Source organism: Macaca thibetana, chromosome 13, assembly GCF_024542745.1.
Source record: "Macaca thibetana thibetana isolate TM-01 chromosome 13, ASM2454274v1, whole genome shotgun sequence".
NCBI classification, from domain to species: Eukaryota; Metazoa; Chordata; class Mammalia; order Primates; family Cercopithecidae; genus Macaca; species Macaca thibetana.
The window spans coordinates 46,122,410-46,146,950 of record NC_065590.1 but is presented as its reverse complement, the minus strand read 5'-3'; the positions used below and the strand labels follow the sequence as shown (position 1 = coordinate 46,146,950).

General features: G+C 37.8%; 2 protein-coding genes and 2 pseudogenes across 9 annotated transcripts in view; 1 reads left to right on the top strand and 3 right to left on the bottom strand.

The window, feature by feature from the left end:
• REL (REL proto-oncogene, NF-kB subunit) overlaps positions 1–4,209 on the top strand; it is a 43,580-nt gene extending 39,371 nt beyond the window's left edge. For 2 of the 3 annotated variants that reach the window (XM_050753488.1, XM_050753486.1), the window contains exons 8-10: positions 759–827; positions 1,280–1,348; positions 2,455–4,209. In XM_050753488.1, coding sequence (XP_050609445.1) covers positions 759–827; positions 1,280–1,348; positions 2,455–3,227 — 911 coding nt within the window. In that variant the 3' untranslated portion in view covers positions 3,228–4,209. The remainder of the gene's footprint in view (positions 1–758; positions 828–1,279; positions 1,349–2,454) is intronic. The other variant, XM_050753487.1, reaches the window with a different exon arrangement.
• Positions 1–19,532, bottom strand: part of LOC126934406 (non-POU domain-containing octamer-binding protein-like) — a 139,038-nt pseudogene extending 119,506 nt beyond the window's left edge.
• Positions 18,934–21,052, bottom strand: LOC126933615 (40S ribosomal protein S12-like; annotated as a pseudogene). Its single transcript, XR_007718681.1, has one exon. The product of XR_007718681.1 is annotated as a 40S ribosomal protein S12-like (transcript).
• A 486-nt stretch (positions 21,053–21,538) lies between these two features.
• PUS10 (pseudouridine synthase 10) overlaps positions 21,539–24,541 on the bottom strand; it is an 84,948-nt gene continuing 81,945 nt past the window's right edge. For all 5 annotated transcript variants that reach the window (XM_050753495.1, XM_050753491.1, XM_050753492.1 and 2 more), the window contains exon 18: positions 21,539–23,557. In XM_050753495.1, the coding sequence (XP_050609452.1) occupies positions 23,519–23,557 (39 nt within the window). In that variant the 3' untranslated portion in view covers positions 21,539–23,518. The remainder of the gene's footprint in view (positions 23,558–24,541) is intronic.

Here is a 24,541-nt window from a genome sequence, read left to right as displayed (position 1 = left end):
TCAAGCTGGAGTACAGTGGCATGATCGTGGTTTACCAGAACTTCAACCTCCTGTGCTCAGGTGATCATCCCACCTCAGCCTCCTGAGTACCTGGGACTACAGGTGCACACCACCACACCTGGCTAATTTTGGTGGGATTTTTTTGTTTTTTTGTTTTGAGATGGAGTCTCACTCTGTCTTGCCCAGGCTGGAGTACAGTGACGTAATCCCGCCTCACTGCAGCCTCTGCCTCTTGGGTTCAAGCAGTTCTCCTGTCTCAGCCTCCTGATTAGCTGGGACTACTGGCATGTGCCACCACACCCAACTAATTTTGTATTATTTTTAGTAGAGATGGGGTTTCACCATGTTGGCCAAGCTGGTCTCAAGCTCCTGAACTCAGGTGATCCACCTGCCTCAGCCTCCCAAAGTGCTGGGATTGCAGGCATCAGCCACTGCACCCCGCCAGTTTTTCTGTTTTTTATGGAGACAGGGTTTTGCCATGTTGCTCAGATTGGCCTCAAACTCCTGGGCTCAAGTGATCCACCTGCCTCAGCCTCCCAAAGTGCTGGGATTACTTTAAACAATTTTTTACTAAGAGAAAAATATCCTTTTCTACTGATACTACTGATTTGGGACGTATTCTATAATACTTATTTAATCTAAATTACATATGTATTTATTGAAAACATTTTCTATATGTGAATAAAATATTTGTTTATTAAAGGAGAGGAAACAATCCTATAATTTTTTGTCTGCTTTCCTGGTTTCTTTCTAATCAGATACTTATGGCAATAAAGCAAAGAAACAAAAGACAACTCTGCTTTTCCAGAAACTGTGCCAGGATCACGGTAAGAATATTTTGGATCGATTCATATTTAAATAGGTTTTGTTTTATTTACTGTATTCAGTTTTTCAAATTTTATTATTTTTGTTTTGTTTTGTTTTTGTTTGTTTTTTGAGACAGCGTCTCTGTCTGTCACCCAGGCTGGAGTGCGGTGGGGCAGTCTCAACTCACTGCAACCTCTCCCCTTGCAGGTTCAACAATTCTGCCTCAGCCTTCCGGGTAACTGAGATTACAGGTGTGTGCCACCACACCCGGCTAATTTTTGTATTTTTAGTAGAAACGGGGTTTTGCCTTGTTGACCAGGATGGTCTTGAACTCCTGACCTCAGGTGATCCACCCACCTCGGCCTCCCAAAGTGCAGGTGGGAGCCACCACTCCCTGCCAGTTTTTCAGATTTTAACTGATAATGTTATTTTTCAGATGCCATTTAATAATGGAAAAACTTTATCCTAACAGTTAATTTTCCTGAGAGACCAAGACCTGGTCTCCTCGGTTCAATTGGAGAAGGAAGATACTTCAAAAAAGGTATTTTATTTCCTATAGCATATTTCTCGTGATCAGAAAGACCAGTGCTGTGCACAATATATTGGAATTCTGTTTTTAGGAATGAATAACTGCTTCTTTGAAAATTTTCTCTCCAAATTTTTCATGCTTTCAGTATAGAATAAATTAAGCATGACTTCTGAAGGTTGTGTTAGAAACCGGTCGTGTTTTTGGAATTTATTGTTCAAGAAATTACATGTCATTCATATGGTAGTGATTTTATTAGTTACATTGTGTCATGGAAAAAAATGTTATTGATTTGGTTAGTTACCTATTTTTATAAATAAAATTTTACTGGAACATGGCTATGAATATTTGATTAAATATTATCTCTAAACTGCTTTTTTTTTAATAACACTATGGTAACAGGGTTGAATAGTTCGAACAGAGGCTGTATATAGCTCACAAAGCCTAAAATATTTACAATCTGACTTTTTACAGAAAAAAAAAATTACCAATTCCTAGTTTAGATAATTCAACCAAGGGCTAATTAGAAGTCTTTTTCCCCCATGTACATTCTTAAATCAGTGCTTTTTCCTGGTTTAGTTCATAAAGCATTTGTATAATATGTAAATAAATACAGAATTAATTTTTTCTGTAATTTTTTCTGACTGTGAATTTTATAGTCTCTTAGGGTTCTGTCGTAATATATCTTAAAAGTTGTGTGTATTTTCTTATCCCTAATGAGTGTTTTCTCCATCCTTCCATTTTCTCCTAAGAGATGATTTTGGCTATTTGGAGTCCCATTAATTGTAATTCTAATATTTATCTTTTAGTTTTCAAAAATACCTTTATAGAGCCTCAGAAACTAGATTTTCATATTTAACTGGAGTGACATTACATATGCCAAAGTAACTTGCAAAAATCATTTTACCTGTATTTGTAAAATGGTATGTATGTTACAGAATTTCATTTTGGATTCGTGTAATAATTTTAGTGCTTTTAACATTTTTTTATTTGAAATGTTACATTGGTTTCCCTGACATTTTTCTTTATATATATTTGTGTGCTTATGCAATTTTAATTTAGAAATACTTTTTATAATTTTGTTCCTTTTAATTTTGTAAAACAAATTTTTCCTCCCACAGAACCAAACTTGTTTTCTCATGATGCAGTTGTGAGAGAAATGCCTACAGGGGTTTCAAGTCAAGCAGAATCCTACTATCCCTCACCTGGGCCCATCTCAAGTGGATTGTCACATCATGCCTCAATGACACCTCTTCCTTCTTCAAGCTGGTCATCAGTGGCCCACCCCACCCCACGCTCAGGCAATACAAACCCACTGAGTAGTTTTTCAACAGGGACACTTCCTTCTAATTCGCAAGGTATCCCACCATTCCTGAGAATACCTATTGGGAATGATTTAAATGCTTCTAACGCTTGCATTTATAACAATGCCGATGACATAGTTGGAATGGAAGCGTCATCCATGCCACCAGCAGACTTATATGGTATTTCTGATCACAACATGCTGTCTAATTGTTCTGTGAATATGATGACAACCAGCAATGATAGCATGGAAGAGACGGATAATCCAAGACTTCTGAGCATGAATCTTGAAAACCCCTCATGTAATTCAGTGTTAGACCCAAGAGACTTGAGACAGCTCCATCAGATGTCCTCTTCCAGTATGTCGGCAGGTGCCAATTCCAATACTACTGTTTTTGTTTCACAATCAGATGCATTTGAGGGATCTGACTTCAGTTGTGCAGATAACAGCATGATAAATGAGTCGGGCCCATCAAACAGTACTAATCCAAACAGTCATAGTTTTGTTCAAGATAGTCAGTATTCAGGTATTGGCAGTATGCAAAATGAGCAATTGAGTGACTCTTTTCCATATGAATTTTTTCAAGTATAACTTGCAAGATTTAAATCCTTTTAAATCTTGATACCACCTGTATAGATGCAGCGTTTTGTATTTGTCTAACTGGGAATATAATACTGTATTTATACTGTATATATAATACTGACTGAGAAGAATAATACTGTATTTGAGAATATAAAAAACTTTTTTCAGGGAAGAAGCATACAACTTTGGACATAGTGAATACAAAATTGGAAGCTGTCATAAAAGGACAACTCAGAGGCCAGGTGCAGGACCTCACGCCTGTAATCCTAGCACTCTGGGAGGCCGAGGCGGGTGGATCACTTGAGACCAGGAATTCGAGACCAGCCTGGCCAACATGGTGAAACCCCGTCTCTACTAAAAATACAAAAATTAGCTGAGCATGGTGGTACGCACCTGTACTGTCAGCTACTTGGGAGGCTGAGGCACAATAATTGCTTGAACCCAGGAAGCGGAGGTTGCAGTGAGCTGAGATCACACCACCGCACTCCAGCGTGGGTGACAGAGTGAGACTCTGTCTCAAAAAAAAAAAAAAAAAAAAAAAAAAAAAATGCTTTTTTATATTTCTTTTTATAATGTTTTAATGTATTCTTAAATTTCAAGCAAATTTAAGATAAAACTTGTAATGGCTATGCCATTGAAAAACTTAATTTCTTATTTTTGAGGCCCATGGGCCAAGGTAACCCCTAAGGGGTTTTCTTAGGCTTCTTGGGGCTTCTTAGATTTGTATGTGTATCAAAATATCTTTAAAATGTTAAGTTGGGCAGAAGGCAGTTGAAGTGAGCTTTCAAGGTATGGGAGGTTTTCTACATTTTATACTATTTCAGTCTATGCCTTAAAAGTTGCTTATGATTTTAGCTTTACACTCATATTTTTTAAGGGGAAGAAGTTTCCTTGGACCACTCTCCTTTCTTAGATGTTCTAACTTCCCGTGATCTCATAAAACTGCCTATTTGACATCTCTATCTAGAAATCTAATTAAAGCTCACACTCAGCGTATCTGAAACTGAATTCTTGGTCTTCCCTCCCAAACTTGCTTCTCCTTCAGTCTTCCCCAACTCAGTAAATGGCAATGCCATACTTCTAGTTGCTCAGGCCAAAAACCCTGACGTCATCCTTGATTCTTCTTTTAGATCCCATATCCAATCCATTAGCAAATCTAGTAGACCCTACCTTCATAATATATCTAAAGCTGACCACTTCTTTTGATCTCTACTATTAACGCCCTATTCCAAGCCACCATCATCTCTTCCCTGGATTGAAGCTATCATCTACAAAAATTCTCCTTATATCCTTGCATCCCTACAGTCTGTTCCCCATAAAGTAGCCAGAATGATTATTTTTAAAACAAGTCAACTCCTACCATTCATCTGCTCAAAACCATCCACTCAGAGCAGTCAAAGTTCTTAAAAGTTGCAGGCCTTGACTCCCTGTCCTACTTCAGGTACTACCATGTCCCACCTCGTCATGCAGCTCCGGGCACCTTGGCCTCAGTGCTCCTCAAAGCATCAAGTATGCACATGCCTTGGACTCTTTGTATTCCCTCTGCCTTGAATGTTCTTCTCCCAGAAAAATGCATAGTTCACTCTTTTACATCCTTCAGGTGTCACTCCACTGTTACCTGAGCAGGTCTTCCTTGAATATATACATCAGCATTTCCTGTCCCCCCTGCTTTATGTATGTCTATAGCACTCACCATGATCTGACTTTACTAAGCATTTATTCATTTACTGTTTGTTTTCCCATACTGAAATATTAACTTTCTAAGGACAGAAATTTTTGTGCTTTATTGTTGAATCTCCAATTTGTAGAAAAATGGCTACCTTATATTAAACACTCAGAAAATATTTATTGAACATTAAAAGTAATACTAATAGAACTTTAGTTTTTGAAAGAAATAGTAACTTTAATTATAAGATGTATATGATTTTTGCAGTTTTACTTAGTGTGACATTGGGTTTATAAGAATCATGTACATTCAAGTCCAGGAATAATAATGGTCATCCAAATTGTTCGAAAGGAAAATAATCCCAGTGGCAAAATGATGGTAGAATTTGGGTAATCTTTTTTTTCCTTTTATGAAAGGAGATTTTATTGAAGGTAAAATATCTGTTCATTGAGAATCTCTAAATCCATGTTTTGACATTGTCAAGCTCACCATAACTTCCAGATTGAGTAACACTTATAACACATTTCCTTTTCAAAGTGCAAGATTTTTAAAAGAGACTTGTCACATATTCATTTGGCTGGTCTCAAATGGTGAGCTGAATGCTGGGTAATCTCTGCTGGCTCCTTCATCAGATTTAAAATTCTCAGTGTTTCCTAGTTGTTTCTGCATGCTTTATTTGAGTTGTTGTAGCTGTAACATGACACTTTATTTGCCCTTTCTGTTTCCTAACTTTTGGTAATTCTGGCATTTAGAAACCTTTTACTTGTGCTTCAAAACATAGTTATATTTTAGGAGTTTTCATTTGATATGTAATGAAAACTATTTCATGTAATGAAAATGTAATGAAAATTATTTATTTTGCCCTTTTATTTCTCAAAGACATTGTAAGGGTTAATTAGATCATTATATTTTATTACAGATTAAAGTTGGGCAGTAATCTTAATTGTGATGGAATTATCATTATGCTAAGTAATTAACTTATTCAAGACCTAGTTTGTTACTACAACTAGAACCTGCCCTAAATGTTGAATATCTTCCTAGCAAGAAGCAGTCTGTCATTTTACTTACACGATGTCTAACCAAACCATAACTTTACATGAATTAGTTGTTTTGGTCAAATTGAGGAATGTATGAATGCCATAAACACAAAAATTCTCAGTTAAATGATACTGGGAAATAGGGAAGAGAGCAAGATAAGGCTTGGGGTCAGGATGGTTCAGGAAGGAAAAACAAAAAGAATTAAAGAACCTAAGTACCATTAATATTCCTCAGAAATTATTATTTCAAAAGGAAATATTTCTGTATTATAAATTTTTCATGAGCAGCAGTTGTGAAATCTCACAAGAATCATAGACTTCAGTAAAAAAGGTAGAATTTTTTTTTTTATTTTTTATTTAAAAATATAAATTAAAATAAATTTTTAAAATCATAAGCACATAAATAGAACTTACCAGGGAGAAAGAAAAACCTGAAGGCACAATTTCTTTTCTGTTCAAAATATGAACCCAGGATGGCTCTAGATGGTGATGGATAGGTGGTGAGGTTTTTTTTTTGGTTTTTTTTTTAACACAGAATCTCATAGTTTTAGATTAATTAGCACCAATCAGTTTAAACACTGACTGTTAGAATAGCTATATGGATTTTTTTTAAACTAAATAAGCTTTGGCTACTTAGTATAAGTAAGTATAAGCAGAATTAAGGTTCTGCTACACTGTGTTTAGAATATTCCCAAGGGATTTTTCATTTTTCAGGTGCTATTTTTTGATCATAGACTTTAATTTAAAATGAATTTGGCAACATTTCTCCTCTATCTCTACATGTATTTATCCTTTCCCCTGCTCTTTTAACACCCACTTTTAGTTTCTAAGGCACTTTTCTGAACTCTACTTGTGCACTGGATCCCTCCTCCTTTCTCTCCCAGGCTGTGTTTAAAATCCTTACATCACCAATTAGTGCTTCCTTTCTTTGTATAAACATGGTAAATGTCTTCATTAGCCTAAAAGGAAAGACCAAATAAAACCTTTCCTACCACCTGGATGCCTTTGCATCCTGACTTCTGAAATGCCTCCAGCCTCCGTTTTCTCCCTTCCCAGTTATTCCTTAGCCCAGTGATCTCTATCTTTGGCTCCTACAATTTTCTTAGGATATTCTGGGAAAGATAAGCGGAGACTGCCCGTCTTGTCAAGTCTAGTGTCTTTTTATCTGTCCTCACACTGCTTGACCTATTTATAACCTCCTATACTTCCCTGTTTGGATATTCGTCTGGGTTTTCTGTGGTAGACAAGATTCCTCCCTGAGATTTATTTCCCATGAGTCTCAACCTCTCCCCTCAGTTGGTGCTATTATTCCCCCTGGATGATCTTATCAGAGCCCACAGGTTCGGTTTTCTTTCATGCTACCTGAATGCCCTGGTAAACTGGCTCCCTCTCTTCTTTACCTTCCATAATGGCATTACCATTTACCACGCCACCCAAGAAGCTTACTAGGACCTCAAAGTATTGTATTCTTTTTCTCCGTCACACTCATACTTAATCATCAAGTCCTTTTGAGCTTGTCTCCTCTTGCATCTGTCCCTTCTTCATTCCTGCTGCTTTCTTAGTAAAGGCCTTCATTCTTTTTTCCCTAGTAATAATCTTTTCCATATGTTCCAGTTAAAATACCACGTTCTCCCTATACCTTATTACATAGTTAGCATTCCTTGAAAAAAGGCAATTCTTTCAGGCCTCCATACCTTTAACATGTTACCCACTCTGCTTCTGCTCTTCTGGAACTAGAACACTCATCCTTGAAGACTGGGCTTCTCTATGAAGGTTGGTCCTGCCTCCTCAGTTGAGGTGAAGCTTTGTACATGCCTGTATTATGGACATCCTTTTATTTAAGTGTTTGTCTCATTCGTCATTGGGACTCCAGCACCCAGCATAGTCCCTAGTATACTAGTTGGTGCTGAATAAATAGTAGCTATTATTAGAGAAGGAAGGGTGGAATTGACATAGGAGCGATTATTGCAATGTATATGGAAATGATTTTTAAAGGGAATGGTAATGATTTTCTGGCAGGAAAAGCAGCAATGACAAGATTACTTAAGTCTTGTGAAATACACTTCTCTTCCTTGACCTGCTGCTTCCCTTTTTTACCACACACACGCACACATACCACAGCCCTTTGAGACTGAAAGCAGCTCTATTGAGAACAGTAGTGTCAACTGTATTATGTAGAAATTCTAAAGTTTTTAGGATTATTTCATAGCCCTGACCTTGCTACTTCTCTCCACTTTATGTGGCAGGTTTAATCTCAAGTCTCCCTCGTATACTTCTCAGCCTCAGCACCTAACCCTTACACAGACACTCCAGTATTGATGCAACCAATCTTGTATAACATTTTTTGAATGTCTAATGTACAAAGCCCCATGTTGGAAATTATACAGAGGTGAATAAGACAAAAACTCTTGCTCTCAAAGATGCCAGTCTTTTTCTTTGCAAGGATAACACATGTAGAGTAAAATGCATAAAGGAGACTAATTTTAAATGTACAGCTTAATTAATTTTTATGTATGTTAACACCCATGTCACCACCATGTTTAGGACATTTCCAACCACCCCCGAAATTTCCTTCATGCCCCTTCCCAATCTGTACCTACACCTCTAAATCTATTTTCAATCTTAATGGCCTTTTAAATAACTGGGCCTCTCACAACCATAGTGAACAGAAACAGCTGGGTTATCAATGTATAACCTAATACTTCAGGAAAACTTGTGATAGTTTCCATGTTAAGAGAGACATGGAGCTGGACATTGGGCATGGTGGATGGATCACGCCTGTAATCCCAGCACTTTGGGAGGCCGAGGTGAGGGGATTGCTTGAGCCCAGGAGTTCAAGACCAGCCTGGGTAATATAAGGAAAACCTGTCTTTGCAAAAAAAAAAAAAAAATTAGCCTGGCATGGTGACATGTGCCTGTGGTCCCAGCTATTAGGGAGGCTGAGGTGGGAGAATCCCTTGAGCCCAGGAGGTTGAGTCTGTAGTGAGCAGCGATTACGCCACTGCACTCCAGCCTGGGCAAGACCCTGTCTCAAAAAAAAAATACTTGGAATTGGTGATCCAGGCTGCCTAATGGCATCAAATAATTTGTTATATCTTTAATTGATTTCTTGAAGGATCACCACATGCTATTAAGTAGCATGGAGAAATGGAAAGAATAGGGACTTTTTAGTCAGGTAATACCCAGCCTGCTACCTAACAGGTTGTATTGTACTAAATAAAATGGTACATAAGATACACTGTAAATTATGTAGTGCGAATCAAATATTGGTTTTTTTTTTTTATTATACTTTAAGTTCTAGGATACATGTGCACAACATGCAGGTTTGTTACATATGTATACATGTGCCATGTTGGTGTGCTGCACCCATTAACTTGTCATTTACATTAGGTATATCTCCTAATGCTATCCCTCCCCCTTCCCTGCTCCCCACAATAGGCCCCGGTGTGTGATGTTCCCCTTCCTGTGTCCAAGTGATTTCATTGTTCAATTCCCTAATTCTATGAGTGAGAACATGCAGTGTTTGGTTTTCTGTTCTTGCGATAGTTTGCTGAGAATGATGGTTTCCAGCTGCATCCATGTCCCTACAAAGGACACGAACTCATCCTTTTTTATGGCTGCATAGTATTCCATGGTGTATATGCAAATATTGTTAATAAACCAATATCTGTGTATAACCTATGGCCCTGGTTAATCTTTAATTCAGATACTCCTTCTAGTTATCTCATACACAACAGAGTGAGAAAGATCATTATGGATTAGGTTCTTTAGTAAGAAACCTAAGATGGACTTCTCATTAGAATGACTAGTTATTGCCCAGATTTGGAGAGCCTTCTTTTGGCCTTATTTTTCCAGAAACATTTCCTATTGATTAGTGAAGGTAAGGCCAATTTTAATGACTTCAATTCTGAAATTTTGTGACTCTTAATTTATTTGTAAAAGTTGATTATGAATTGGGAGTGGTTTGACTTTTCCTAAAAACGAATCTCATAGCTCATGAAGTTGCCACTGAAATGTTTCTCATCTGTTTTGTTTTCAAATGTTGACTATAAAAGGGGAAAAATTGTAATGCTTTTTATATCACATGTAATAGAAAATGTCATGCCATTTATCATTTGTTATAAGCCCAGAAATAGGTGACTAATCAGAGATAAATGTATGGGTTGTCTGTATCCAGTTTTATGCCTTTTTTGTCTGAGACATAGTCAAATTAATATTTTAACTAATACATCTTAGCAGTTAAGCACAAGGTTAACAGTGGGTAAGATTGAATCTCAAAAGTAATCATGTCTGTAATGTTTGTAATGCATGCGAAAAGCACAGAAAAAACCACTCATGCCCTATTAATAAACAAAATACAGATCAAAGTGTTAAAAAGTAATCACTCTATTTATTCTAAATGTCTATGGCTTTAGGAAAATACCACCTGCTAGTACTTATCTATTTAAAGATGTAGAATTTATCATCCTCTAATATTCTTATCAGTTGTTTCCACAACTTTAGTTTACTATTGGACTTTCAAAAATTTAAAGAATTACAAGTCAAATTCATTAAACACCTGTGTGTGAATAGTAATACACAGTAATTAGTACAGAATGTTGCTGCTTCAACAAATTGAGTTTTCAGGGAAATCAGCAAGTAAATGAAATATAAATTTTTGGTAAAAGTATCAAACATTCATCTTGCCCATTTTTCCTGTTAAACTTTATTATCTAATCAAAACATAGTTTTCCATAAGATGTAATAAAATATAGATAAGGTTGGAATATTTGAGGATCCATTTGTGGAATTGAGTTTAATGAGACTTCATTGGTGATACACTTGAGTTTTACTGGGTAATTAGCTGATAATGTTGGTCACTGTCTCACAATTCAAGTAGCTTTCAGATGACGTGGCAAGAAAAACACAAAACTTTTGGGTAACCAGCATTCTTAAATGCATGGTTTTGACCAGGTGAATCCTTTAGAAGTGGTTTCTGTTTTAAAAGTATGTACTTAAAATATCTTTGGCTGTGATGAATCTAGATCCCAGCAGAATACCAAAATCCTATTTTTTTGGCTGAGTATTTGTATATGCTTAATGACTGAAATGAATTTGGAGGCACTGATGAAAGTGATTTTTTAAAGTTCTCAGGTACTGTTCAGTTATTTAATGTTAAGTTTAGTATCAAGATGCAATTGTTTTTAAAATGCCAAAATGCTGTTTGTTATACAGAATATTTTATTACATTTGTAATATCTTTGTATAGAGTGATTTTTTTCTTGATAATAAATGGAAATATTCTAAAATACTTGCTGAAATTTTGTTGCTATTTAGCTTTTAAAATATCAATCAGATTTTCTTCATATTTATAGCATCTTCCTAATAGGAAAAGGTAGTTTTGGTTGCTTAGAAACATTAGACATTTTTTATGGAATGCTGTTGCTGAATATGGTTGCATATGTAACTGTCCTTTGAAATAATTTTGTAGAGTACTGAAGTGCCTTCTTTCAAGATTTTTTTCCTTTTTCCTTTTTTGGCTTAACCAACAAAAGTCTGTTTTCAGAGTCCTGGAGGCTAAAAGTCCAAGATCAGGGGTACTAGGATGGTTTATGCTTAGGCTCTCCTCCTGGCTTGCAGATGGCTGCCTTCCCACCATCCTCACATGGTAGAGAGAGAAGGATGGAGATCTAGGGTGTCTCTTCTCTTTTTTGAGACAGAGGCTCAAAAGGCTGGAGTGTCACCCAGGCTGGAGTGCAATGGCACGATCACAACTCACTGCAACTTATGCCTCCTGGGCTCAAGAGATCCTCCCACCTCAGCCTCCCAAGTAGCTGGGACTACAGGTGCATGACACCATGCCCGGCCAATTTTTGTATTTTTTGTAGAGACGGAGTTTCACCATGTTATCCAGGCTGGTTTCAAACTCAAGCTCAAGTGATCCACCCGCCTTGGCCTCCCAAAGTGCGGGATTACAAGCACGAGTCACCATAGCTGGCCTGGCCTCTTCTTAAATCCTTTTTTTTAATTGACAAAACTGTATATATTAACATTTATCTTGTATAGCATGATGTTTTGAAATATGTATACATTGTAGAATGGCTAAACTGAGCTAATGAACATGTATTACTTCACATAGTTATTTTGTAGTAAGAACACTTAAGATCTACTCTTAGCAACTTTCAAGAATATATGTTATTAACTATAGTCACCATGTCGTACAGTAGAACTCTTAAACTTATTCCTATAAAGCTGAAATTTTAAATCCTTTGACCGATATCTCCCCAATTCCGCAACCCCTATCCCAATCCCACCTCCCCAGTTCTAGTAACCACCATTCTACCCTCCATTTCTATGAGTTCCAACTATTTTAGATTCCACATATAGATGAGATCATGCAGTAGTTGTCTTTCTGTGCCTGACTTACTTCACTTAACAAAATGTTCTTCAGGTTCATCCACATTGTTTCAAATGACAGCATTTCCTTTCTTATGGGTGAATAATATTTCACTGTACATATACACCACATTTTCTTCATTTACCTACTGACTGATAGACGCATAGGTTGATGCCATATCATGGCTATTGTGAATAATGCTGCAGAGACCATGGGGGTCAGATACCTCTTCAACATACTGATTTTATTTCCTTGGGATACATATACCCAATAGTAGGATTGCTGGATTATATGGTAGTTCTATTTTAAATTTTGTTTTCTGTTTACATTCCCACCAACAGTATGCCAAAGGTTCTCTTTACTCCGTGTCCTTGCCAACACTTGTTATCTTTCATCGTTTTTGGTAATAGCCATTCTAATAGTTTTGAGGTGGTGTCTCACTGTGGTTTTAAATTTGCATTTTCCTGGTTAGTGATGTTGAGCATTTGTGTGTCTTATACCTGTTGGTCATTTGTATGTCTTTTGAGAAATGTCTATTCAGGTCCTTTGCCCATTTTTTAATCAGGCTCTTTGTTTTCTTGGTATTGAATTGTTGGAGTTCCTTGTATATTTTGGATATTAACCCCTCATTAGATGTATGGCTTATAAATATCCCATTCCGTAAGTTGTCTCTTCACTCTGTTCATAGTTTCCTTTGCAGTGCAGAAGCTTTTGTTTGCTATAGTCCCATTTGATTTGTCTTTTTTTTTTTTTTTTTTTTTTGGTTACCTGTGCTTTTAGGGTCATATTCAAATAATTGCCCAGACCAGTGTCATGGAGCTTTTTCTCTACGTTTTCTTCTAATAGTTTACAGTTTGGGGTCTTAGATTTAGGTCACTTTGAGTTGAGTTTTTAATATGGTGTAAGATAAGGGTCTAACTTCATTCTTCTGCATGTGGATATCCAGTTTTCCCAGCACAATTTATTAAAGAGACTGTCTTTTCCCATTATGTTTCTTCACACGTTTGTAAAAAATCAGCTGGCTGTAAATATATGGATTTATTCCTGGGCTCTTCTTCCTATTCTTTTGGTTTAAGTGTCTGTTTTTATGCCAGTATAAAAATGTTTTGATTACTATGGCTTTGTAGTAATTTTGAAATCAGGTAGTGTGATATCTCTAGCTTTGTTCTTTTTGCTCAAGATTGCTTTGGCTATTCAGGGTGTTTGTTGGTTCCATATGAATTTTAGGATTGTTTTTTCTATTTCTGTGGAAAATGTCATTGGAATTTTGATAGGGATTACACTGAATCTTTAGATTACTTTGGTTAGTATGGACATTTTAGCAATATTAAGTCTTCCAATCAATGAACATGGGATATCTTTCCATTTATTTATGTCTCCAATTTCTTATATCACTGTTTTACAGTTTTCAGTGTAGAGATCTTTTACCTTCTTGGTTAAATTTATTCCTAAGTATTTTATTTTTTGTAACACTACTGATTATTGTATATTGATATGCGCACAACCTTACTGAATTTATTAGCTCTGACAGTCTTTTTGGTGGATTCTTTCAGCTTTTCTATATATAAGATCATCATCTGCAAACAGGGACAATCTCCTTCCTTTCCAATTTGGATGTCTTTTATTTCTTTCTCTTGCCCAATTGCTCTGGCTGGGACTTCAGTTCCAGTACTATGTTAAACAGAAATGGGAGTGGAAGTCCTTGTCTAGTTCCTGATCTTAGAGGAAAAGCTTTCAGTTTTTCACTGTTGAGTATGGTGTTAGCTATGGCTTTGTTACATAGGGCCTTTACTTTTGAGGTGTACTCCTTCTAATTTGTTGAGAGCTTTTATTGTGAAAGTATGTTAAATTTTGTCAAATGCTTTTTCTGCATCTATTGAGATGATCATATGGTTTTTGTCTTTCATTCTGTTCATGTGGTATATTATATTTATAGATTGGCGTATGTTGAACCATCTGTGAATCCCTGACATAAATATTACTTGGTCATGGTGATTAATCTTTTCAATGTGCTGTTGAATTGGTTTACTAGTATTTTGTTGAAAATTTTTGCATCTTGACCAGGCATTGTGGCTCACACTTGTAATCTCAGCACTTTTAGGTAGTCAAGGCCTGAGGCTGGCTTGACCCAGGAGTTCGAGACCAGCCTGGACAACATAATGGGACCCTGCCTAGACGAATAATTTTTTGTTTTTAATTAGCTGGGCATGATGGTGTGCACCTGAAGTCCCAGCTACTCAGGAGGCTGAGGTGGAAGGATCACCTGAGTCTGAAAGGTCAAGGCTGCAGTGAGCCATGATTGCACCACTGCACTCCATCCTGGGTAACAGAGGGAGACCCTGTCTCAGAAAAAAAAAAAAAAGAATTTTTGCATCTGTGGTCATCAGAAATATTGACCTGTAGCTTTCTTTTTTCTTTTTTTCCATATTTGCCACAGTCTAATTGACAAGTTTTCTTTAATAGTGTCCTTGTCTGGCTTTGGTGTCAGGGTAATGCTGGCCTTGTAAAATGAGTTTGGAAGCATTCCTTCCTCTTCAATTTTTTGGAAGAGTTTGAGAAGGGCTGGTATTCTTCCTTTTTTGAGATGGGGGTCTTGCCCTGTTGCCCAGGCTGGAGTGCAGTGGCACTATCACGGCTCGCTGCAGCCTTCACCGCCTGGGCTGAATTAATTCTGCCACCTCAGCCTCCCAAGTAGTTTGGACCACCAACATGCGTCACCACACCTAGCTAATTTTTTTTTTTTTGTAGAGACAGATTATCCCTATGTTGCCCAGGCTGGTCTCAAACTCCTGTGCTTAAGCAATCCTACCACCTAAGCCTCCCAAAGTGCTGGGATAACAGATGTGAGCCACCGTGCCTGGCCGTAGTTCTTTAAATGTTCGATAGCGTTCAGCAGTGAAGCTGTCAGGTTCTGGGTCTTTTATTTGATGAGAGACTTTTTTTTTTTTTTTTAATTTATTTATTTATTTTTTATTATTATTATACTTTAAGTTCTAGGGTACATGTGCATAACGTGCAGGTTTGTTACATAGGTATACTTGTGCCATGTTGCTGTGCTGCACCCATCAACTCGTCATTTACATCAGGTATAACTCCCAATGCAATCCCTCCCCCCTGCCCCCTCCCCATGATAGGCCCCGGTGTGTGATGTTCCCCTTCCCAAGTCCAAGTGATCTCATTGTTCAGTTCCCACCTATGAGTGAGAACATGCGGTGTTTGGTTTTCTGTTCTTGTGATAGTTTGCTAAGAATGATGGTTTCCAGCTGCATCCATGTCCCTACAAAGGACACAAACTCATCCTTTTTTATGGCTGCATAGTATTCCATGGTGTATATGTGCCACATTTTCTTAATCCAGTCTGTCACTGATGGACATTTGGGTTGATTCCAAGTCTTTGCTATTGTGAATAGTGCCGCAATAAACATACGTGTGCATGTGTCTTTATAGCAGCATGATTTATAATCCTTTAGCTGGAGGCATCACGCTACCTGACTTCAAACTATACTACAAGGCTACAGTAACCAAAACAGCATGGTACTGGTACCAAAACAGAGATATAGACCAATGGAACAGAACAGAGTCCTCAGAAATAATACCACACATCTACAGCCATCTGATCTTTGACAAACCTGAGAGAAACAAGAAATGGGGAAAGGATTCCCTATTTAATAAATGGTGCTGGGAAAATTGGCTAGCCATAAGTAGAAAGCTGAAACTGGATCCTTTCCTTACTCCTTGTACGAAAATTAATTCAAGATGGATTAGAGACTTAAATGTTAGACCTAATACCATAAAAACCCTAGAGGAAAACCTAGGTAGTACCATTCAGGACATAGGCATGGGCAAAGACTTCATGTCTAAAACACCAAAAGCAACAGCAGCAAAAGCCAAAATTGACAAATGGGATCTCATTAAACTAAAGAGCTTCTGCACAGCAAAAGAAACTACCATCAGAGTGAACAGGCAACCTACAGAATGGGAGAAAATTTTTGCAATCTACTCATCTGACAAAGGGCTAATATCCAGAATCTACAAAGGACTCAAACAAATTTACAAGAAAAAAACAACCCCATCAACAAGTGGGCAAAGGATATGAACAGACATTTCTCAAAAGAAGACATTCATACAGCCAACAGACACATGAAAAAATGCTCATCATCACTGGCCATCAGAGAAATGCAAATCAAAACCACAATGAGATACCATCTCACACCAGTTAGAATGGCGATCATTAAAAAGTCAGGAAACAACAGGTGCTGGAGAGGATGTGGAGAAATAGGAACACTTTTACACTGTTGGTGGGATTGTAAACTAGTTCAACCATTACGGAAAACAGTATGGCGATTCCTCAAGGATCTAGAACTAGATGTACCATATGACCCAGCCATCCCATTACTGGGTATATACCCAAAGGAGACTTTTTTTTTTTTGAGGCTGAGTCTCACTCTCTCACCAGGCTGGAGTACAGTGGTGCGATCTCGGCTCACTACAACCTCTGCCTTCCGGGTTCAAGTGATTCTCTTGCCTCAGCCTCCCAAGTAGCTGGGACTACAGGTGCGCGCCACAACACCCAGCTAATTTTTGTATTTTTAGTAGAGATGGGGTTTCAACATGTTGGCCAGGATGGTTTCGATCTCTTGACCTTGTGATCTACCCACCTCAGCCTCCCAATGTGCTGGGATTACTGATTCAATCTCCTTTTTTTTTAAGGCTTAAAATGTATTTTAACAAGTGATGCTGCATTGCTGCTCCATTTCTCAGAAAAACTTCAAATTTAAGGTATTAGCAACAAATCAAACATAGTACATCAATTAAATATGCACAGCATAACTACTAAGTAAGATAGGCAAGGCTAAGAGCTGCTCTCAGACCTTCAGCATCCAGCAACCCTGTTTCCAAGACTGTACTAGGCCTATCAAGGAAAGCTGTGAATAGCAACATCATAGACACAAAAGGGCCATTCCTGGGTTGTCCTCATCCAAGAAAAAGATTGAGGCAAGTTAACACAAGATTTTTAAAAAGATATACTGAAATGAATCTCTAAGAGAAAATGTCTTCCTTAGAACATGAAGGGGATAATATATGGGATATAAAAGAACTATACGTACATTGTTTGTGACCTCTGTGGACATTTGCCTGAATTCTCACCTGGGAGTGAATGGAGCAGTGGGGCGAAGGGCATTGGAGGAGGTTTTTTTTTTGTGGTGTATGTGTGGTGTCTCTGGGGTTGGTTAGTGTATGGATAAGAAAGCAAATGAAACAGGATGGAGAAAAAAGGAATCATCAAGATTAATGGGTCTCTAACTGGATTCATTTCACCGTGGTTCCCCCACGTCTTCAACAGTCGCATTTGAGACTTCAGTAATGCACCACAGAGAATTTTCAGTTAAACAGTATACCACACAGAACTGGTTTGTTAAATACCACTCCTCCCTTGCTCTCTTCCTCCAAAATACTCCCTAGAGCAGTGTAGGTAGCGTAGACCTAACTATCGGGAGGAATCTCACTTTTCTAGGGTAGAATTCTGGCTAGTCCAAATAGGTCCTCTTAAAGGTTTTCAGGAACTAGACACTGTAACTTTATTAGTATCAGCAACGTGTGTTTGGAGGAAATTCAGCTTCAGGAGTTGCACAGTTCAATGCAGGAGGAGTTCCACCAATTGCCCCAATTCCTTCCATTGCAGCAGCTTGGCCAAAGCATTCCATCGTTGGTGAGGTCAATTAGCATCATAGGTTCAGGTTCTGGAAGAGCTGGGGTAACAGCTGGCACAAAAGCAGGGGGCATGGTGCCTCTGTTATGCCCGTAGCACCTCCCGCAGCCATCTGGCACAGCTGTCTCTCCTGCTCTCTCATATCAGAGAAGGTTCCGGTGAATCTTTCCTACCATTACCAGTGCATCACTTCCTTCTAGTGCCTGCACTCCTCTCGCATGGGCTCCAGTTGCCGTCGTTTTTGCATCTCTTGGTTGTTCAGCTCTTCCATCCTCCACAGCTCTTCTTGGCACCTCATCAAATCCTGCCTCATTAGCATGACCTGGCATTGATGAAGGCAAGCAACCCCCATCTCCATCTCCAGCTTCTCATGAGCCTCCTTGATATTGTGATCCACTTCGTCCTGCTGCTGCTTCTCCATCTCAATGAGCACCCTCCAGTGCATGCCATACTCATATTCAAAAGCCATGCTGTGCATACTGGGGTGGCTGTTCTCACTCCTTGTGAAATTGCTGATTTTTTACAACCAGCTTCTCTGGAAGTCCTTCTTTGTCACCTAATTAGCCTATGGGCTACCCAGTAACAGGATGAGGAAATGTGGTTAGCAGGAAGCAGCCTGCACTTTCTGAGCAGCTGGCTGCCCTGAGAACTCAACAGTGCCTTTCCCTGAGGGCCTTCCTTGATTATCCACAGTGACTACAGCCCCCTCCACCTGGCCAAATAAAGAAAAGGCTTCTTCCAAAAGTTTGTTAGAAGGTTTCGGACTGTAAGGGATGCACTGTGGCAGGCAGAGTGCACACAGCTGCATATTGTCCAGACCCACTTTGGCAATCTCTACTAGGGTTTGTGCTTCCAAGTGCATAAAGTCAAAGCCTTTATCCTTATGAAGACCTCACCTGCCTTCCCATGTTTCTTTTTTCTTGTTATTGTTTTTAATTTTTTAATTTTTCCTTTTTGTTTATTTAAATCCTCTTTCTGTGAAATTGCCTTCCCGTATTTCTCACATTTCCTCATTTCCTCCTCAGTGATGTGAACACTTCCCACAAAGAAATAGCTTTGTTTGGTGAAGGGCTTCTTTCCTGGTTTCCTAAAATGCTTCGGGTCAATAGTCAAGCCTTCATTTTGGCTGCTGGCCTTTTTCCCATTTGCAGGTATTGGCAGCAGCGATGGCTGCTGCTGTTGCTGGGGATGCTAATAATGTTTCCCTAGAGCATGGTTTTGCTCCAAGTTAAAAGTTGTACTGCTTCCCTACCTACTGTCCTCTCCTCAGAGTAATGGTGACCCTTATTTGCTATTGGTCTGTTTAGATTTTCTGTTTATGATTCATTCTTGGTAGGTTGTATGCGTCTGGAAATCTGTCCACTTCTAGGTGATCCAATTGTTGGCATATAATATATAATTGTTCCTAATAACCTCCTTTGATCCTTCGTATTTCTGTGGTATCAAACGATTTTTATTTTCTGCCTTCCTGACTTCCTTCCCACCTGTCTCCCTCCCTTCCTGAATAATTCAGGACAAAAGCCATTTGCTTGTTCTGTACCAAGTGCAAGAAGATGTTACCACAGGGGGCAGTGGTAGTGGCCTAGTGTAGGGCTGCAGTGTGGAGCCTGAGGAGAACGTCTGAGGGCAGCAGGGAGGGGACTGTGAATAATGAGGCAGCAATAGATTGGTTATTTTTGAGGAGGACTGAGTCAAATTTCTTTTTTCTTTCTTTTTTCTTTTTTTTTAAGTGCGTGTCTGTGTGTGTGTGTGCCAAAAATTTATTTGTTCATTTCTTGCATTTGAAGTACTCTTCAATGACGTCCTTGGCCTGAGACTCCTTGCCATAGTTCTTAACTACTACACAACTTCAACCAACCACTTTACGGGGTTTCCCCTCTGTCAGTTTTACAGAGGCCTGCCCATTCTCCTAGTTTCTTGTCATCAACCTTAATTAGGTTGATTTGGTGTTCAGCACAAAGGGCCTCCACCAACTGGACATACATAGGCTCATCACAGTTGGATGCAAGCACACACAGCACCCAAAGATGGGCTTGGCACTTGTCTAAGCCTTTGGCAGCTTTGCAAATTTCACGTGCTAGGCCATCATGGATGACGGCGGTCTTCAGCACCTCCTGTAAAACAGTATTAATGTCCACTGCACCTCCAGCAGCACTGCCTTCCTCCGCCATGGCAGTGGGTTACAAGTGAAGCCAAATCTTGAATGCACCCGAGACTCCACCTCTATACAACTCGGTGGCGGCAGAGAAAAAGCAGGAGCCAGATTTCTTATAGTCAGAGAAGAGAATTACAAATTTGGAAAGGGTGAAAACTAGAATAAGGTTGGAATTGGAAGTACTGGTATAAACTCTTACAGCTTTCAGTATGTGTAGATACAGAGACGTATAGGTGTATGTGTATGTGTGTGTGTGTGTGTGTGTGCATGCATATGCATTCATGTTTGTTCCCTAGCTCTGTTCCATGAGAGGGCTTGGAAACAGCAATGGCACAAAACAATGAGCATGCCTACTGCCCAGATCTTGGTTTCTAAATACCATTTTCTGCTAAAAGAGATCAGATCTTAGAGAAAAAGCCCTTTGCAGGGTTAGTGCAGAGGAAATAAACTGGACAAATCAAAACTGTGTGACACCTGATAAGATGCAAGAAGAAGACAATCTCTCTTTTGTGGTTTTCTTGCCAAAAAGGTACAATCTGAATCTAATAAAAAGGAAACATCAGGCAAACCCAAATTGAGGAATGGTCTACAAAATAACTGACCTGAAATCTTAAAAAATGTTAAAGTAATTAAAGTCAAGAAAGACAAACTTGTAAGAGTGGTGGAGACTAAAGAGATGTAACAAAATGCAATGTGAGCACTTGACTATGAAGGACATTGATGGGACAACTGGCAACTTGAACAGGGTCTGTAGGTTAGATGGTAATATATCAGCGTTAATTTCCCGATGTTGATCACTGTGTTGTGGTTAAGTAAAAGAATGTCCTGGTTTGTAGAAATGACACACTGAAGCCTTTAAGATCATGGGGCATCACTGACTCCATGGCTCAGGGAAAAAGGTTCTTTGTACTTTTTTTGCAACTTTTCCTGTAAGTTTGGAATTATTTCAAAATTTAGAAATTCAAAATAGAATTATAAAAGTAATATTTTTCATAATAAACAAGGGTAGCCTTTGTTAAAAAATCAGAAAAGCTGATATCAAAGTTCATTCTCTTAAGTGGACTTAAAGAATAATTAGCTCCAAAAGAAAAGATCTGCCAAGTAAGATGTTTTTCTCTTAGAAAATGGAAATTTAACTTCTAAATTTACTTCACATAACTCACAAATGTAACCGGTTATCTTACTTGGAAATTTTTCATTTTGCCAATTTTATTTTCTCTTGACTTTTCCAGGTATCCAGAGTTGATGTTTTTCCTAAAATAAACCACAGACTATATTTGGGACAAAGAGATACTAAGAAGTACAAAGGGCTCTTTCTCTAAGTGTTATGAAAAAGACTTCGAATTTAAATAAAGCTTACAAAGAAATCATAAAACTAATTTTAAAATGCTTTTATGTAGGCAAAAGGGAAATTGTAGCACTCTCACTACTTAATATTCCCAGTTCTGCCTGAAACAAAGACAAACATTAATTTTTTACAATCTTTGTCTCAAAATTCTATGAACATTTGGAAGAAGTATTTAAAGCTAATGCTTACTCTTTGCTTGAAATTTTGTATAATCTCAGGAATAGAAATTTAAGAAATAGAAGTCTTCTCATTTCAGTTTGCTAAGCACGTTCTTCATTCTTACACATTACAGGTCCACTGAATTCAAAGCTAAGCCAAAAATACCATGCGAAAGACTGCCTCCTAAACTATTTAAGTCTCTTTTGTAGCAAAATTTTCCCAGAAACTGAGAAACATCCACACAGAAAATCTTACCTTTTTATCAAAAGTTTATTTGTTATCCTTTTCTCATTTTCTGGGCATTTCAATGCATTGGCATTGACAATAGTGAAAAAAGCATTTGCTGTTATTCACATATCAAACACATGGTTTCAACGTGGTATGAAACCATGTTGGTTCCAACGTGGCTGACTCCTTTGTGTCCATTAAAACCATTTTCCTCATATCTAAAGTGAATCTTGGTATCTGTGATTTATGTTTAATACAGAGATGGGAAACGGTGAGTAATCTAATACTAGTCAAGTTACATGTATTCTTAAAAAAAGCTCAAATAGTTGAATTAGGGTGATGGAAATTATACTCAAATCTGAAATTGTAATAAGGCTCCTTTCTGAAATTTAATGACCCATTCATTTTTTTTAGGTTTAGCTTAATGTTTTTCCTCTTTGTAATACCAACTGAGCTTTAACTTAATAACAAATGGTAACTATATAAGATTGCATTAAATAGTCTTGGGCTATTTTTTGGTGAGCTCTTTGATTTGGTAACTACATTCCAAAAGTTAATTCTCAGTTACGTGAGTTTAAATGGCATCCATAGCTGCCCCTTCACACAAACAGGTGTTCAATAATAGGGCTTATTAGAAAGACCCTGGAGACCAAGAAACTTCAGTTCTAGTCCTCAATATAGAAGTAGCTAACAATTTTGGATAAGTCATTTAACTTCTAGTCTTTGGTTTCCATATTTATAAAATGGAGACAATATCCTATCTACTTTAATAAGGTATCATTAAAATGTTTATAATTGGATAATATATTGAAGTATTCTGAAATAATATCAGTTCTTCTTTGTTTAGCATTCTCAATTTTTCAAATTCTTAACCCTGGGATTGAAGTTATTAAAGGCACTTGTTTCTCCTTATTTAAAAGATTTATTAAAGGCTCCTACCATGGCATGCCTTGGTTCCTATGGTTTTACTTTCCCTCCACAGGAAAAATGTATTGACAATTTTAGATTGTCAAAATTCTTCCTTAATGAAAGTATTAATGAGAATTATTTCATTATTCATAGTTTGGTTAAGATTTATGACAAATCACAGCCAAAAGTACTTCATTGGTAATAGCTCGTTTGAGGCTTCCTGGGAAAAATAATAATGTCAGATTTGCATTTGCAATCTTAGAATATTATAGGATGTTATGCTGCATAAATCTAGATGTAACTTTTATTCAGATAATTTTTAAAAATTAGAACATGATTTTAAAGGTAGTATGTCTCTTGTGGAGGGAAATCTTGCTGAAATTAAAGCTTCTTAAGAGAGAATGTGTTCTGTTTGTGTACCTCTCTAAATGAAAGAATTAAGGAGAATTATTTCATTATTCATAGTTTGGTTTGTGGGGGTGAGAGAGGGAATGAGAAAAATCGTAAGACATCCTTGGAACAATTTAACACAAAATATACACATATATAGATCCTGAGATGTTACAACAAATTAACAATTATATAGATCAACATGATCCAAATGGTTTCCAAGACACCGTTATGGTGGGTAAACAGCCATTTTACGGCGTGTGCTCCGTGGATGTCCACACCATGCCAGGAAAACCCTACGCTTTGTCTCCAACTTTGAAAGCTAGTCATCCAGAGCAGGTGGCCAGTCAACATCTACAGACTAGAAGGGAGACAAGAAGTCATTAAAACAGATATTGCTGTTGTGGTAAGCATTTGCTGGTAATGCTGTATAAATGTAATAGTTTTAATATAATGCAACAGAAGAAACTGCATTTGAAGAAAAGAGCTATTGAATACCATAAATTAACACCGTCAAGTCTGTTCTAGGGATTCTTGGACCTGAGATCTTCTGAATTAATTGAGTAGCAGTATTTGGCTACTCAGTTGGTTATTAACCAACTGACAAGAGAATACATTTAAAAATTTTAAATGGTATTTATGGGGCCAGACGTGGTGGCTCACACCTTTAATCCCAGCACTTTGGGAGGCCGAGGTGGGCAGATCACTCATGGTCAAGAGTTCAAGACCAGCCTGGCCAACATGGCAAAACCCCGTCTCCACTAAAAATACAAAATTTAGCCGAGCATGGTGGCACACGCCTGTAGTCCCAGCTACTCGGGAGGCTGAGGCAGGAGAATAGCTTGAGCCCAGGAGGCAGAGGTTGCAGTGAGCCAAAATCATGCCACGGCACTCCAGCCTGGGCGACAGAATGAGACTCCATCTCAAAAAAAAAAAAAAAAAAAAAAAAAAAAAAAAAAAAAAAAATGGTATTTATGGGTCAAAGTAGCAAACAAATTCAAGTGACTACACCAATTTTCCCTCAGAAGTCTCAGAAACTTTCATTCTTCTGATCATTTTCATTCTCTCATCTTGCATTGAACAAATATTCAAGTAGTCTATACGCCTATAAGTCTTGTTTGCAACATAGCAACAAAATGTGAAATAAATGATTATGAAAGATGACCTGGAACTAGAAAAGGATTAAGGATCTTTGTGCTTCACTTCTGTAGAATTTCTGTTTCTTTAAAATCCAGTTCATCTATCTCTACTTACCTTTATTTTGTTCTTCTAGGACAAAACCTTGACCTTTGAGTCAGAATGAAATTACAGTAAACAGACTATTTGTCTCCACATAAACACATAC